We start from the raw sequence: 17,267 nt of genomic DNA, 5'->3' as shown, positions 1-17,267 counted from the left end.
TGATTGGGTAGAAAATTTGACTTTTTTCTTGTATGGAGAATCCCTCGAAGTGTCGCGTCCCTGTGAGGATCTCGCGGTGTTCCGGGTCATGTGACCGGCAGCCATGGCGGTGTCTGAGCTCTGGTCACATGACCCGGAAATTTGCCATATATGTGTACAGCGGGTGGGGAGAGACGATTTTGGGGGGGGGGGGGGGGGCGATGACTAACTAAATATTTATTTGATTTGAAATTAATTTTTTTTTTTTTTCTCGTAAAGTGTGTGTGGGGGGGGGGGGGGGGAGGGGCAGCTTGACAACCTTCACACCTCAGATCAGCCACACGGCCCCCGCCCACTGCGCACCTTCCCTCCCGGGGGGCCTCTGGCGGCACTGCCTCGTCTCTTCCCCCCGCGGCGGTGCCGGCGCTGTGCACAATGGATCCGTTGTCTGTTGGCTCATCACTCCTCACCTGCAGGGTGCGAGTTCCTCGGGGTGGCGCGGTGCCACGGGGTGCGGCGACCTTCTCTACACACAACGCTTAAAGGGCCACCGAAGGCCAATGACACGCCGTGTGGAGGGATAATGAGGGGAGGAGATTTCCCCGGACACCCCTGACTTCCTGCCTGGTGGTCCCAGCTTATAGTCACCTGTAGGGGCTCTCTTGTGCGTCTTCGCACGCTCTCTCTCTTGTGCGTCTTCGCTCTCTCTCGTGCGTCTTCGCTCTCTCTTGTGCGTCTTCGCTCTCTCTTGTGCGTCTTCGCGCACTCTCTCTTGTGCGTTCTCTCTCTCTTGTGCGCTCTCTCTTGTGCGTCTTCGCTCTCTCTTGTGCGTCTTCGCACGCTCTCTCTCTTGTGCGTCTTCGCACGCTCTCTCTCTTGTGCGTCTTCGCACGCTCTCTCTCTTGTGCGTTCTCTCGCGCTCTCTCTTGTGCGTCTTCGCACGCTCTCTCTCTTGTGCGTCTTCGCACGCTCTCTCTCTTGTGCGTCTTCGCACGCTCTCTCTCTTGTGCGTCTTCGCTCTCTCTTGTGCGTCTTTGCGTCTTCGCTCTCTCTTGTGCGTCTTCGCTCTCTCTTGTGCGTCTTCGCGCACTCTCTCTTGTGCGTTCTCTCTCTCTTGTGCGCTCTCTCTTGTGCGTCTTCGCTCTCTCTTGTGCGTCTTCGCACGCTCTCTCTCTTGTGCGTCTTCGCACGCTCTCTCTCTTGTGCGTTCTCTCGCGCTCTCTCTTGTGCGTCTTCGCACGCTCTCTCTTGTGCGTTCTCTCTCTCTTGTGCGTCTTCGCTCTCTCTTGTGCGTCTTCGCGCGCTCTCTCTTGTGCGTTCTCTCTCTTGTGCGCTCTCTCTTGTGCGTCTTCGCTCTCTTGTGCGTCTTCGCGCGCTCTATCTTGTGCGTTCTCTCTCTCTTGTGCGCTCTCTCTTGTGCGTCTTCGCTCTCTCTTGTGCGTCTTCGCACGCTCTCTCTCTTGTGCGTCTTCGCACGCTCTCTCTCTTGTGCGTTCTCTCGCGCTCTCTCTTGTGCGTCTTTGCTCTCTCTTGTGCGTCTTTGCTCTCTCTTGTGCGTCTTCGCTCTCTCTTGTGCGTCTTCGCACGCTCTCTCTCTTGTGCGTTCTCTCGCGCTCTCTTGTGCGTTCTCTCTCTTGTGCGTCTTCGCTCTCTCTTGTGCGTCTTCTCTCTCTTGTGCGTTCTCGCGCGCTCTCTCGCACGCTCTCTCTTGTGCGTTCTCGCAGGCTCGCTCTCTCTTGTGCGTTCTCGCACTCTCTCACACTCGCTCTCTCTTGTGCGTGCGCTCTCTCTTGTGCGTCTTCGCACGCTCTCTCTTGTGCGTTCTCTCGCGCTCTCTCTTGTGCGCTCTCGCACACTCTCTCGTGCGTTCTCGCAGGCTCGCTCTCTCTTGTGCGTTCTCGCACGCTCTCTCACGCTCGCTCTCTCTCGTGCGTTCTCGCGCGCTCTCTCTTGTACGTCTTCGCACGCTCTCTCTTGTGCGCTCTCTCTTGTGCGTTCTCGCACGCTCTCTCTTGTGCGTCTTCGCTCTCTCTTGTGCGTCTTTGCGTCTTCGCTCTCTCTTGTGCGTCTTCGCTCTCTCTTGTGCGTCTTCGCACGCTCTCTCTCGTGCGTTCTCGCACGCGCTCTCTTGTGCGTTCTCGCACGCGCTCTCTTGTGCGTTCTCTCTTGTGCGCTCTCTCTTGTGCGCTCTCTCTCGTGCGTTCTCGCGCGCTCTCTTGTGCGTCTTCGCTCTCTCTTGTGCGTCTTCGCTCTCTCTTGTGCGTCTTCGCTCTCTCTTGTGCGTCTTCGCTCTCTCTCGTGCGTCTTCGCTCTCTCTCGTGCGTCTTCGCTCTCTCTCGTGCGTCTTCGCTCTCTCTCGTGCGTCTTCGCTCTCTCTCGTGCGTCTTCGCACACTCTCTCTTGTGCGTTCTCGCGCGCTCTCTGTCAGATTGCATGGTGTGTGTGTGCGCGCTCACACTGTATACAATGTGTCGGGGGAGGGGGTGCACACATGTGCGTGTCGGTGGTCGCCCATCTTCTCCTCCCCCCATGCTTGTAAAATTCAGCTGAGTCGGCATCTCTCGGGGTAATTCTGCCCCTCCCCTCCCCCGGCTTGTCATATTTGGCGCCCGGGATTAATTTGCGGCTCATTTTGTTTGTTTAACATTTTCTTCTGCCCAGAAATTGTTTGAACACCCGAGAGAGACGAAGTGCGTCGGTGAGCGCCGAGCTGTGCCAACATGTCGTGCGCCCGTCGCTCCGAGGTTATATATAGAATGTGGGAGGGGAGGATCTGTTTATTATGGGGGGGGGGCCTCGCCTACAGAGCTTACACTCTATGGATCCCGCAGTGTGTTGGCTCCTCCTCCCGGAACATCGACTCATTCTACAAATATTTACTGTACAGCCCTGAGGACGCACCGCGTGCGGGCGGAGCCCCTCCCTCCCAACCTCCGCTACACTGCGCCCCAAGACATTGCAACACATGACACGGCCTCATGGCGCCCCCCCCCCCCGACCCTGCACCCCATGACACGGCCTCATGGCGCCCCCCCCCCCCCCGACCCTGCACCCCATGACACGGCCTCATGGCGCCCCGAGACATGGCGCCAATGACTTGGGGAAGGGAGGGGTCAGGATTTTTTTTTTATTGTGTCCCATCGGGGAGATTTCCCTTCACTTCCTGTTCTGGTGACACGACAGGAAGTGGGAGGAGACCCCCCCCCACATATCATGGCTCCCGCTAACCCTCTCCTCCTCTTCTCCCCGGCAGGTTCCTGAAGGACTACACGGTGCGGGTGCAAATCAACGACTACCTGGACATCTACTGTCCACACTACGACAACCAGGTCCCCGCCGAGCACACCGAGAGCTTCGTCCTCTACATGGTGGAGCGCGACGGCTACGAGGGGTGCTACCAGACCCCCAAAGCCTTCAAACGCTGGGAGTGTAACCGCCCCCACGCACCCCTGGGGCCAATCCGCTTCTCCGAGAAGATCCAGAGGTACACGCCCTTCTCGCTGGGCTTCGAGTTCACCGCCGGGAAGGACTATTATTACATCTGTAAGTGGCCCCTCCCCCTCTCAGACTCCTCCTCCTATTATATCTGTATATGGCCCTCCCCCCAGACTCCTCCTATTATATCTGTATGTGCCCCTCCCCCCAGACTCCTCCTATTATATATGTGTGACTCCTCCTATTATATATGCGACTCCTCCCCCTCCTATTATATCTGTATGTGACTCCTCCCACTTCCCTCAGACTCCTCCTATTATATCTGTATGTGCCCCCCGTCTTCAGACGACTCCTATTATATCTGTATATGTCCCCTCCCCCCTTTTCAGACTCCTCCTATTATATCTGTATGTGCCCCTCCCCCAGACTCCTCCTATTATATATGTGTGACTCCTCCTATTATATCTGTAAGTGGTCCCTCCCCTCTCCTCAGACTCCTCCTATTATATCTGTAAGTGGTCCCTCCCCTCCCCCCAGACTTCTCCTATTATATCTAAGTGGCCCCTCCCCCTCTCCTCAGACTCCTCCTATTATATCTGTAAGTGGCCCCTCCCCTCTCCTCAGACTCCTCCTATTATATCTAAGTGGCCCCTCCCCCTCTCCTCAGACTCCTCCTATTATATCTGTAAGTGGCCCCTCCCCCTCTCAGACTCCTCCTATTATGTATGTGGCCCCCCCTCTTCAGACTCCTCCTATTATATCTGTAAGTGGCCCCTCCCCCTCTCCTCAGACTCCTCCTATTATATCTGTAAGTGGTCCCTCCCCTCTCCTCAGACTCCTCCTATTATATCTGTAAGTGGCCCCTCCCCCTCTCCTCAGACTCCTCCTATTATATCTAAGTGGCCCCTCCCCCTCTCAGACTCCTCCTATTATGTATGTGGCCCCCCCTCTTCAGACTCCTCCTATTATATCTGTATGTGGCCCCTCCCCCTCTCCTCAGACTCCTCCTATTATATCTGTAAGTGGCCCCTCCCCCTCTCAGACTCCTCCTATTATGTATGTGGCCCCCCCTCTTCAGACTCCTCCTATTATATCTGTATGTGGCCCCTCCCCCTCTCCTCAGACTCCTCCTATTATATCTGTAAGTGGCCCCCCTCTTCAGACTCCTCCTATTATATCTGTATGTGGTCGCTTCTCTCAGACTCCTCCTATTATATCTGTAAGTGGCCCCTCCCCTCAGACTCCTGCTATTATATCTGTAAGTGGCCCCTCCCCTCCCCTCAGACTCCTCTTATTATACCTGTATGTGCCCCCCGTCTTCAGACTCCTCCTATTATATCTGTATGTGGTCGCTTCTCTCAGACTCCTCCTATTATATATGTGACTCCTCCCCCTCCTATTATATCTGTATGTGGTCGCTTCTCTCAGACTGTACATTGTAACGTTGTATCCAGTCACAAGGTGAGAGGCGGCAGCAGGGGGCTGATCTGTGTCAGACATTTGTGAACACGGCACAGGCACCAGATTATATTATTGTGCAGATTCTAGTCTTGGAGATGACGGACTGTCTGATGTGACCCCCTCCCCCCTCCTCCCCATAGGGGGTCCTCTCAGTTTTTGTTGCCCTCACTGAGTTTTCTAAGTGTTTATTCCCCTCAGCGGGGGAGGGGGGGAGCTGTGCAGATGTTTTTTGTCTCGGTGCCCCTCCCCCTCCGACCTCTGACCCTCCTGACCCCTAGAGGTCACCGTCCCCACAGGAGGACTTCAACTTCTTGTACTGCGCCGCGGCCGCCGTCCCCGACACGGAGCTGACGCTCTAATATCTGAAGAGCTGACGCTCTAATTCTTGGCTTCGGAGCTGACGCTCTAATATTGTCCTTGGCTGCGGAGCTGACGCTCTAATATTGTCCTTGGCTGCGGAGCTGACGCTCTAATATTGTCCTTGGCTGCGGAGCTGACGCTCTAATATTGTCCTTGGCTGCGGAGCTGACGCTCTAATCCTTGGCTGCAGAGCTGACGCTCTAATATGTCTGGTCCCTCGCACGTTATGCGTCAAAGTGGACGCTTTTCACCTGAAACGGCGGTCTCTGAGTCTATTCAGCGGTATTTTTCCGTATTTTGGGGTGACGCGCTCTCGCTCGTTTGTAGCGGATCCTAGAAATCGGCCGCGAGTCTGCCGCGCTTGCTTGCGTTCTCTAAGAATTGCGTCCCTTGTTACAGGAGGGGGAGGGACCGCGCGGGCGGTCGGGTTTGGATCCCCTGAGGGCGGTCCGTAGACGCGGAGTCCCCGCCCCCTTTCGCTGTGCGGAGGAAACGATGGAAGTCGATTGGGGGGGCGGAGCCTGGGTCTTCCCGGTCTGGCGCTTCCATCGCTTCCCGCGCCCAATGATCAAAATACAATTTTTGATACAGTGTCAACTTTAAATAAAGATTAAAAAAAAAATTGATACAATGTGAACTTTTTTAAAAAAAAATTTTAACCCCTCTAGAGCCGTGTGTAAGCGCTAAAAGATTAGCATCTTCCCTTCCCCCTTCCTCCATCGTTGCCCCGCCTCCTAATGACTTTCTCATGTGCGCTGTGCCTCATTAACCCCCGACGTGCCGCCCCCCCCTCCCCCTCCAGGTGTTTCCTGTTGGCTTTGTCCCGGCGCGCGGTTTAATGTCTCCAACACGTTCCCCTCATCCCGAGACCGGGGCCCCGCCAGGAAGTCTTTCCTCCGGGGGCCCCGCGAAGATGGCGGATCGTTTGTCCGCGGTGGTGGTCCCGCGCCGTGGGGAGGTCCCAGGCGAACAAGCTGACATTCCAGTCCTCGGCTGCGGAGCTGACGCTCTAATATCTGAGGTCCTTGGCTGCGGAGCTGACGCTCTAATATCTGGGGTCCTCGGCTGCGGAGCTGACGCTCTAATATCTGGAGCCCTTGGCTGCGGAGCTGACGCTCTAATATCTGAGGTCGCCCCCCCCCCCCAGACTGTCCTGCCAGTATCTGTCATGGCGGATGACTGTCGCAGTGCATTCCCAGGAGCCACCCCCCTCCCCTGGTGTCTCGTCGGCCGTGACGCCGTTCCGAACGCTCTCATTCCAATCTCTGCGCTCTTCCCTCCAATGGAGACGGCGAGTGACGCCCCCCCCCCCCCTTATTTTTATTTTTTTCGCCCCGTCGGATCCGTTCTGTTTGAAATCCGAAGCTTCCGCCGCGACTTCGAAAACCGACTTCCCGCCATATTCTGCGCTCAGCCGATTGCCGCAGGAGGGCGGAGCCACTGAGACGCTACAAATCAGCGGCTGCGTCTTTTAATAAGCGAATGTGACCGATAAAATGTTTTCTTTACAAAAAAAGATGGCGGCCAACCCTCCGAACCTGCGGGGGGAAACTGCGTCCGCATTCTTCTTGCGTCGGCGGCTCTCCGAAAAATATTTTCCAGCGTTTTGATTGACGTGCGGCGACTCCAGGGACCAATGAGTGACGAGGAGAGGCGTTGTGGCCCCCATTCTCCGCATTCCAGACGTCTTCCCTGAGAGGTGCGGGGCCCGTCCAACCGGTTCTACCGATCCCATCTGATGGGGGAAGCGGCGGGCGGAGTGCGTCAGACGAGGGGGGGGTGGAGGGGAGATACTGGAGGTATGAAAAGGTCACTGAGAGGGATGAGGGCTGTCCTCAGGGGACCCCCCCCCCGGGACCGGTCAGACCGGATCCACCCCCAGCCCCCCCCCGAGACGTCTCCGAATCCCAGGCGTGACCGCCGCGTGCCGAAAATAACCGCAGAGGACGCGGTCACTGCTACCCGTCTGTACTTACCCTCCCCCATCCCCCGCTGTCCTTCTATTATACCCCAATCCCCCCTCTGTCCTTCTATTATACCCCAACCCTCCCTCTGTCCTTCTATTATACCCCAATCCCCCCTCTGTCCTTCTATTATACCCCAATCCCCCTCTGTCCCTCTATTATACCCCAATCCCCCCTCTGTCCTTCTATTATACCCCAATCCCCCCTCTGTCCTTCTATTACACCCCAATCCTCCCTCTGTCCTTCTATTATACCCCAATCCCCCCTCTGTCCTTCTATTATACCCCCAATCCCCCCTCTGTCCTTCTATTATACCCCAATCCTCCCTCTGTCCTTCTATTATACCCCAATCCCCCCTCTGTCCTTCTATTATACCCCCAATCCCCCCTCTGTCCTTCTATTATACCCCAATCCCCCCTCTGTCCTTCTATTATACCCCAATCCCCCCTCTGTCCCTCTATTATACCCCAATCCCCCCTCTGTCCTTCTATTATACCCCAATCCCCCCTCTGTCCTTCTATTATACCCCAATCCTCCCTCTGTCCCTCTATTATACCCCAATCCTCCCTCTGTCCTTCTATTATACCCCAATCCCCCTCTGTCCCTCTATTATACCCCAATCCCCCCTCTGTCCTTCTATTATACCCCAATCCTCCCTCTGTCCTTCTATTATACCCCAATCCCCCCTCTGTCCTTCTATTATACCCCAATCCCCCCTCTGTCCTTCTATTATACCCCAATCCCCCCTCTGTCCCTCTATTATACCCCAATCCCCCCTCTGTCCTTCTATTATACCCCAATCCCCCCTCTGTCCCTCTATTATACCCCAATCCTCCCCTCTGTCCTTCTATTATACCCCAATCCCCCCTCTGTCCTCCTATTATACCCCAATCCCCCCTCTGTCCTTCTATTATACCCCAATCCCCCCTCTGTCCTTCTATTATACCCCAATCCCCCCTCTGTCCCTCTATTATACCCCAATCCTCCCCTCTGTCCTTCTATTATACCCCAATCCCCCTCTGTCCTTCTATTATACCCCAATCCCCCCTCTGTCCTTCTATTATACCCCAATCCCCCTCTGTCCTTCTATTATACCCCAATCCCCCCTCTGTCCTTCTATTATACCCCAATCCCCCCTCTGTCCTTCTATTATACCCCAATCCCCCCTCTGTCCTTCTATTGTACCCCAATCCCCCCTCTGTCCTTCTATTATACCCCAATCCCCCCTCTGTCCTTCTATTATACCCCAATCCCCCCTCTGTCCTTCTATTATACCCCAATCCCCCCTCTGTCCTTCTATTATACCCCAATCCTCCCCTCTGTCCTTCTATTATACCCCAATCCCCCCTCTGTCCTTCTATTATACCCCAATCCCCCCTCTGTCCTTCTATTATACCCCAATCCCCCCTCTGTCCTTCTATTATACCCCAATCCCCCCTCTGTCCTTCTATTATACCCCAATCCCCCCTCTGTCCTTCTATTATACCCCAATCCCCCCTCTGTCCTTCTATTATACCCCAATCCTCCCTCTGTCCTTCTATTATACCCCAATCCTCCCTCTGTCCTTCTATTATACCCCAATCCTCCCTCTGTCCTTCTATTATACCCCAATCCTCCCTCTGTCCTTCTATTATACCCCAATCCCCCCTCTGTCCTTCTATTATACCCCAATCCCCCCTCTGTCCTTCTATTATACCCCAATCCCCCCTCTGTCCTTCTATTATACCCCAATCCCCCCCTCTGTCCTTCTATTATACCCCAATCCTCCCTCTGTCCTTCTATTATACCCCAATCCCCCCTCTGTCCTTCTATTATACCCCAATCCCCCCCTCTGTCCTTCTATTATACCCCAATCCTCCCTCTGTCCCTCTATTATACCCCAATCCCCCCTCTGTCCCTCTATTATACCCCAATCCCCCCTCTGTCCTTCTATTATACCCCAATCCTCCCTCTGTCCTTCTATTATACCCCAATCCTCCCTCTGTCCTTCTATTATACCCCAATCCCCCCTCTCTCCTTCTATTATACCCCAATCCCCCCTCTGTAATTCTATTATACCCCAATCCCCCCTCTGTCCTTCTATTATACCCCAATCCCCCCTCTGTCCTTCTATTATACCCCAATCCTCCCTCTGTCCCTCTATTATACCCCAATCCCCCCTCTGTCCTTCTATTATACCCCAATCCCCCCTCTGTCCTTCTATTATTATACCCCAATCCCCCCTCTGTCCTTCTATTATACCCCAATCCTCTCTCTGTCCTTCTAGTATACCCCAATCCCCCCTCTGTCCTTCTATTATACCCCAATCCCCCCTCTCTCCTTCTATTATACCCCAATCCCCCTCTGTCCTTCTATTATACCCCAATCCCCCCTCTGTCCTTCTATTATACCCCAATCCTCCCTCTGTCCTTCTATTATACCCCAATCCCCCCTCTGTCCTTCTATTATACCCCAATCCCCCTCTGTCCCTCTATTATACCCCAATCCCCCCTCTGTCCTTCTATTATACCCCAATCCTCCCTCTGTCCTTCTATTATACCCCAATCCTCCCTCTGTCCTTCTATTATACCCCAATCCCCCCTCTGTCCTTCTATTATACCCCAATCCCCGCTCTGTCCTTCTATTATACCCCAATCCCCCCTCTGTCCCTCTATTATACCCCAATCCTCCCTCTGTCCCTCTATTATACCCCAATCCTCCCTCTGTCCCTCTATTATACCCCAATCCTCCCCTCTGTCCTTCTATTATACCCCAATCCCCCCTCTGTCCTTCTATTATACCCCCAATCCCCCCCTCTGTCCTTCTATTATACCCCAATCCCCCCTCTGTCCTTCTATTATACCCCAATCCTCCCTCTGTCCTTCTATTATACCCCAATCCTCCCTCTGTCCTTCTATTATACCCCAATCCCTCCTCTGTCCTTCTATTATACCCCAATCCCCCCTCTGTCCCTCTATTATACCCCAATCCCCCCTCTGTCCTTCTATTATACCCCAATCCCTCCCTCTGTCCTTCTATTATACCCCAATCCCCCCTCTGTCCATCTATTATACCCCAATCCTCCCCTCTGTCCTTCTATTATACCCCAATCCCCCCTCTGTCCTTCTATTATACCCCCAATCCCCCCCTCTGTCCTTCTATTATACCCCAATCCCCCCTCTGTCCTTCTATTATACCCCAATCCTCCCTCTGTCCTTCTATTATACCCCAATCCTCCCTCTGTCCTTCTATTATACCCCAATCCCTCCTCTGTCCTTCTATTATACCCCAATCCCCCCTCTGTCCCTCTATTATACCCCAATCCCCCCTCTGTCCTTCTATTATACCCCAATCCCTCCCTCTGTCCTTCTATTATACCCCAATCCCCCCTCTGTCCTTCTATTATACACCAATCCCCCCTCTGTCCCTCTATAATACCCCAATCCCCCCTCTGTCCTTCTATTATACCCCAATCCCCCCCTCTGTCCTTCTATTATACCCCAATCCCCCCTCTGTCCTTCTATTATACCCCAATCCTCCCTCTGTCCTTCTATTATACCCCAATCCCCCCTCTGTCCTTCTATTATACCCCAATCCCCCCCTCTGTCCTTCTATTATACCCCAATCCTCCCTCTGTCCTTCTATTATACCCCAATCCCCCCCTCTGTCCTTCTATTATACCCCAATCCCCCCTCTGTCCTTCTATTATACCCCAATCCCCCCTCTGTCCTTCTATTATACCCCAATCCCCCCCTCTGTCCTTCTATTATACCCCAATCCTCCCTCTGTCCTTCTATTATACCCCAATCCCCCCTCTGTCCTTCTATTATACCCCAATCCTCCTCTGTCCTTCTATTATACCCCAATCCCCCCTCTGTCCCTCTATTATACCCCAATCCCCCCTCTGTCCTTCTATTATACCTCAATCCCCCCTCTGTCCTTCTATTATACCCCAATCCCCCCTCTGTCCTTCTATTATACCCCAATCCCCCCTCTGTCCTTCTATTATACCCCAATCCCCCCTCTGTCCTTCTATTATACCCCAATCCCCCCTCTGTCCTTCTATTATACCCCAATCCCCCCTCTCCTATTATACCCCAATCCCCCCTCTGTCCTTCTATTATACCCCAATCCCCCCTCTGTCCTTCTATTATACCCCAATCCTCCCTCTGTCCTTCTATTATACCCCAATCCCCCCTCTGTCCTTCATAGAGCCACCATTTAGAAATGGGTGTTGTCCTTGGCCCTCCCCTGCGGAGGAGAATGGGGCTCCCAGTAGATATTCTTCATGTGTTCTGCGTCTGTCTAGCTTTGTCTCCTCCCCTTTAGCCGCCATCTTGGATTATACTAACATCCCCGCTCTCTTTCCTCCCGCAGCGATCCCGGATGCAGACAGTGTTGGAGATTGTATGAGGCTTCATTTGACCGTCTGCTGCGCGCCCACCAGTAAGTGTTTTTTTTTTTTCATGAGAATCTCCTCCCCCGCAGAGCACGGAATTTTCTCCTCCATCACAGCACTGATTTGTCTGAATTCCTGCAGTGAGAACTGTCTGTGTTGCTCCCGTGGTATTGGATTGGTTGTTATGGTGCAACACATGCAGTCCTTATTTCATAACTTTCCCCTTGGTCTCCCAGGGCTGACAATCTAAAGAGTCTCCAATATGGGGGGGGTGTATAATTGGGGAACCCCTTAGATTCTCCCCCTGGGGCAAACTCCTCCTGTGATGTCATGTGATGGGGTATTAACTCTTCTCTGTATTTTCCAGCTGTGCAGCCGCTGACGGAGGTCCCGAAGTCTGAGCCCAGAGGAGGTGGGGGAGGGAGGCTGCCCTCCCAAGGAGGTGAGTAGATCAGTGGGGTGGAGGTCTTGTGCTGGTGAGGGACAGTAGATAAGCGGGGGTGGAGATCTTATGGTGGGGAAGGACAGTAGATAAGCAGGGGTGGAGATCTTATGGTGGGGAGGGGCAGTAGATAAGCGGGGGTGGAGGTCTTGTGGTGGGGAGGGGCAGTAGATAAGCGGGGGTGGAGATCTTATGGTGGGGAAGGACAGTAGATAAGCAGGGGTGGAGATCTTATGGTGGGGAGGGGCAGTAGATAAGCGGGGGTGGAGGTTTTGTGGTGGGGAAGGACAGTAGATAAGCGGGGGTGGAGGTCTTATGGTGGGGGAAGGACAGTAGATGAGCGGGGTTGGAGGTCTTATGGTGGGGAAGGACAGTAGATGAGCGGGGTTGGAGGTCTTATGGTGGGGAAGGACAGTAGATAAGCGGGGGTGGAGGTCTTATGGTGGGGAAGGACAGTAGATGAGCGGGGTTGGAGGTCTTATGGTGGGGGAAGGACAGTAGATGAGCGGGGTTGGAGGTCTTATGGTGGGGGAAGGACATTACATAAGTGGGGATCTTATGGTGGGGGATGGACAGTAGATAAGCGGGGGAGGAGGTCTTATGGTGGGAAGGGACAGTAGATAAGCAGAGGGTGGAGGTCTTGTGGTGGGAAGGGACAGTAGATAAGCAGGGGGTGGAGGTCTTGTGGTTGGAAGGGACAGTAGATAAGCAGGGGGTGGAGGTCTTGTGGTGGGAAGGGACAGTAGATAAGCAGGGGGTGGAGGTCTTATGGTGGGAAGGGACAGTAGATAAGCGGGGGGTGGAGGTCTTGTGGTGGGAAGGGACAGTAGATAAGCGGGGGGTGGAGGTCTTGTGGTGGGAAGGGACAGTAGATAAGCAGGGGGTGGAGGTCTTATGGTGAGGAGGGACAGTAGATAAGCGGTGGTTGAGGTCTTGTGGTGGGAAAGGACAGTAGATAAGCGGGGGTGGAGGGGAAGGACAGTAGATAAGCGGGGGTGGAGGTTGTGGTGTGTGGAGGGACAGTAGTTAAGCGGGGGTGGAGGTCTTGTGGTGGTGGGAAAGGACAGTAGATAAGCGGGGGTGGAGGGGAAGGACAGTAGATAAGCGGGGGTGGAGGTTGTGGTGTGTGGAGGGACAGTAGTTAAGCGGGGGTGGAGGTCTTGTGGTGGGAAGGGACAGTAGATAAGCGGGGGGTGGAGGTCTTGTGGTGGGAAGGGACAGTAGATAAGCGGGGGGTGGAGGTCTTGTGGTGGGAAGGGACAGTAGATAAGCGGGGGGTGGAGGTCTTGTGGTGGGAAGGGACAGTAGATAAGCGGTGGTTGAGGTCTTGTGGTGGGAAAGGACAGTAGATAAGCGGGGGTGGAGGGGAAGGACAGTAGATAAGCGGGGGTGGAGGGGAAGGACAGTAGATAAGCGGGGGTGGAGGTTGTGGTGTGTGGAGGGACAGTAGATAAGTGGGGGTGGAGGTCAGTAGATAAGCGGGGGTGGAGGTCTTATGGTGGGGAGGGGCAGTAGATAAGCGGAGGTGGAGGTCTTATGGTGGGGAGGGACAGTAGATAATTAGGTTGGAGGTCTTGCAGGGGGAGGGACAGTAGATAAGCGTGGGTGGACGTCTTGCAGGGGGAGGGACAGTAGATAAGCGGGGGTGGAGGTTTTTGGGTTACAAAGTTGAATTTTTTTTGGTATTTCTCTAAATATTTATTTTTTATTTCCCTTTTCAGGGTCTCCCGGGGACAGGAACTCCTCCTTCCAGGTCCACGTCTCTTCGCTCCTCCTGACGCTCTGCCTCTTCCTCCTCGTCTGCTTCTGACGCACGCTGCCCAAGGAACGGACTGTGTGGACCCGCCCATGCTGCGTCTGCCCCTCCTTCTTCCCCTCCCACTCTGGAGCCAACATTATGGAATCATACCCCCTCCCCCGCTCTGGATCTATTGTGCCATTTTGTTTTTATTATTGTTCTGCGTGGGTGGAGACATTCGGGGACACGCCGTGCGGAGTTCCGCCAGCCGCATCAGTTGCACAATTATTTTATATTTTTTATTTAGGAGAACTTCGGACTCCCCTCAGACATAAATATCTATTTTTTTAATACAAACCTAAGTTTAGAAATTCAGCACTTTACGGCGAGGAGCGAAACGTCGCCTTATGGAGGAAAATCTTCCCTTTTGTGCCTTTTTTAATGAACAATGACCCCGCCCCCGAGCTGGATGATCAACCCCGGCTGTAGAGACCTCCGCCTCTGGGACTCTGGCTCCGCCTTTTGTGGCTCCAAGCTCCACCTATCCTGCAGGTGGGTGATAATCTCAATGAGTCCGCCTACCCTGAACTGTACCTGTGTATAAATGGTGGCTGTCTGCCCCGCCCCCTCGGAGCCCGGTCATGTCATCTGATTGTGTCGGTCTCTTCTCTTGCAGTGTATGGGTCCCCTCTGTCGCAGAGTACCGGGCCGATCGCCGCCGTAACACGACGAGAGGTGTCCTCATCAAAGACACGGAGCGGCGCCACCCCCCCCCCCCCCAGGCGGGTTGCCAATCATTGGCTGTGGATGGAAAGGGGCGTCGGCCATGTTGGGGGAAATCTCACAGGCGGAGCACAACAATCGGATCTGATCACCGCCGGCGTCTCACGTCTGATGGACAGGCAATGGATTTCTAGAACTTTCACTGCCCCTCCCTTTTCTGGGCTCCGCCCCCGAGGGGCGATATGTTCTCTGGAGAACAGGATGTGTCTTCTGTGAAGATGACGAGTTCAGTATTTGGCTGTTTACAGAAATTTTTGTATAGATTTATGTGGAGAATATTTTCTTTTGTTTTAGAAACTGAGCCAAAAATAAAATATTGTGACCACATGACCTCCCCGCTGTCGTGTCTGGACCACCCCCTGCGCTGCAAGGGGTGCGATGTGCTGCAGGAGTATTATACATGGGGTGCGATGTGCTGCAGGAGTATTATACATGGGGTGCAATGTGCTGCAGGAGTATTATACATGGGGTGCAATGTGCTGCAGAAGTATTATACACGGGGTGCAATGTGCTGCAGGAGTATTATACATGGGGTGCGATGTGCTGCAGGACTATTATACATAGGGTGCAATGTGCTGCAGGATTATTATACACAGGGTGCAATGTGCTGCAGGAGTATTATACATGGGGTGCAATGTGCTGCAGGAGTATTATACATGGGGTGCAATGTGCTGCAGAAGTATTATACACGGGGTGCAATGTGCTGCAGGAGTATTATACATGGGGTGTGATGTGCTGCAGGACTATTATACATAGGGTGCAATGTGCTGCAGGAGTATTATACATGGGGTGCGATGTGCTGCAGGACTATTATACATAGGGTGCGATGTGCTGCAGGAGTATTATACATGGGGTGCGATGTGCTGCAGGAGTATTATACATGGGGTGCAATGTGCTGCAGAAGTATTATACACGGGGTGCAATGTGCTGCAGGAGTATTATACATGGGGTGCGATGTGCTGCAGGACTATTATACATAGGGTGCAATGTGCTGCAGGATTATTATACACAGGGTGCAATGTGCTGCAGGAGTATTATACATGGGGTGCAATGTGCTGCAGGAGTATTATACATGTGAGGTAATATGCTGCAGGAGTATTATACATGGGGTGTGATGTGCTGCATGTATAATATACTCCTCCAGCACATTGCATGCCATGTATTATATTGTATATGGGACATAGGGTGCAATGTGCTGCAGGTTCATTATACAGTGCAAGGGATGCGATGTGCTGCAAGGGTTTTTTTTGTTTGTTTGTTTGTTTGTTTGTGTGATGTGCTGCAGAGTTGCACATGGGGTGTGATGTGCTACAACTGTTGTTTTATCAGTCCTATACAATGTAGTGTTGGGTTATTATACATGGGGTGCGATGTGCTGCAGAGTTCTTGCATGATGTGTCTACAACCCCCCCCCCCCTCCATTCACTGTCCATGGATGATGGGGAAAGGAGCGCTCCCTGCAGGCAGTGGTGGATCCCCCTTGTGGTAGTGATTGGTGCTTTTGTGATGGTCGGTGCTCCCTCTGGTGGCGGTGATGGGTGCAGGGTCCCCCCTTATAATGGTGGGTGGCTCCCCCCAGTGGTGTGTGTGTGTGTGTCTGTCCCCCTGGTGGCGGCGTTGGGTGAGGGGGCCCCCCCCCCCCGGTGGTGTGTGAGGGGCTCCCCCCTGGTGGCGGTGTTGGGTGAGGGGCTCCCCCGGTGGTGTTGGGTGAGGGGCTCCCCCGGTGGTGTGTGAGGGGCTCCGCCGGTGGTGTTGGGTGAGGGGCTCCCCCCTGGTGGCGGTGGTGTGTGAGGGGCTCCCCCCCGGTGGTGTGTGAGGGGCTCCCCCGGTGGTGTGTGAGGGGCTCCCCCTGGTGGCGGTGTTGGGTGAGGGGCTCCCCCCCGGTGGTGTGTGAGGGCCCGCTCCCCCCGGTGGTGTGTGAGGGGGCCCCCCCCTGGTGGCGGTGTTGGGTGTGTGTGTGAGGGGGCTCCCCCTGGTGGCGGTGTTGGGTGAGGGGCTCCCCCCTGGTGGCGGTGTTGGGTGAGGGGCTCCCCCCTGGTGGCGTGTGAGGGGCTCCCCCCGGTGGTGTTGGGTGAGGAGCTCCCCCCGGTGGCGGTGTTGGGTGAGGAGCTCCCCCCGGTGGCGGTGTTGGGTGAGGAGCTCCCCCCGGTGGCGGTGTTGGGTGAGGAGCTCCCCCCGGTGGTGTTGCATGAGGGCCCCCCCTGGTGGCGGTGTTGGGTGAGGGGCTCCCCCCGGGTGGTGGTGTGTGAGGGGCTCCCCCCGGTGGTGGTGGTGTGTGAGGAGCTCCCCCCGGTGGTGGTGGTGTTGGGTGAGGGGCTCCCCCTGGTGGCGGTCCCGGGTCCTGTGGGAATTCTCTGATCTCCAGAAATCCCGGTAATCCCGACGCGGATAATTAAAGGGCCGGTTGATCTCATATTTCAAAGCGCGTCGCTGTGCTTGTCCCAGGAAGGGGGAGGGGGGTCACCCTTTAATTGGCTGCTGGGGATTTAGTGGGTGACATTGAAGGCGGATCGGCTGACAGTCGTGGCGCTAATTGCTGGAGGTCATGTGACCCGCTGTCTGGGGGGGGGGGGAGGGGGGGACTCTGTGGCATAAAATGTAATTTCTTCTTGGATTATTTAATATTCACACCGTGGGGCCCCTCCCCCCCAGGGGGCGCCATTTATTATTGTTATTATTATTATTACATTCTGCTCCCGGGTGCGTTGTGTTGCTGAAATGAGAACT

The 17,267-nt window shown here is 54.4% G+C and overlaps 1 protein-coding gene across 2 annotated transcripts; it reads left to right on the top strand.

Moving 5' to 3' along the window:
* Positions 1-3,232: 3,232 nt before the first annotated feature.
* On the top strand, positions 3,233-14,867 carry LOC120920363 (ephrin-A4-like; the record flags this gene model as incomplete). 2 transcript variants are annotated; one of them, XR_005744709.1, is given in 5 exon segments in its annotated part: positions 3,233-3,522; positions 11,556-11,624; positions 11,945-12,019; positions 13,741-14,309; positions 14,434-14,867. XR_005744709.1 is itself a non-coding variant. In XM_040332399.1 (4 exon segments), coding segments are annotated over 4 exon segments (523 nt in total), but the record flags the coding sequence as incomplete, so codon positions are not given.
* Between the last annotated feature and the right edge of the window lie 2,400 nt (positions 14,868-17,267).

Source organism: Rana temporaria, chromosome 13 (genome assembly GCF_905171775.1).
Source record: "Rana temporaria chromosome 13, aRanTem1.1, whole genome shotgun sequence".
Lineage (NCBI taxonomy): Eukaryota > Metazoa > Chordata > Amphibia > Anura > Ranidae > Rana > Rana temporaria.
Note: the sequence above shows the minus strand (reverse complement) of the source record. Positions and strands in the feature narration are given on the sequence as shown.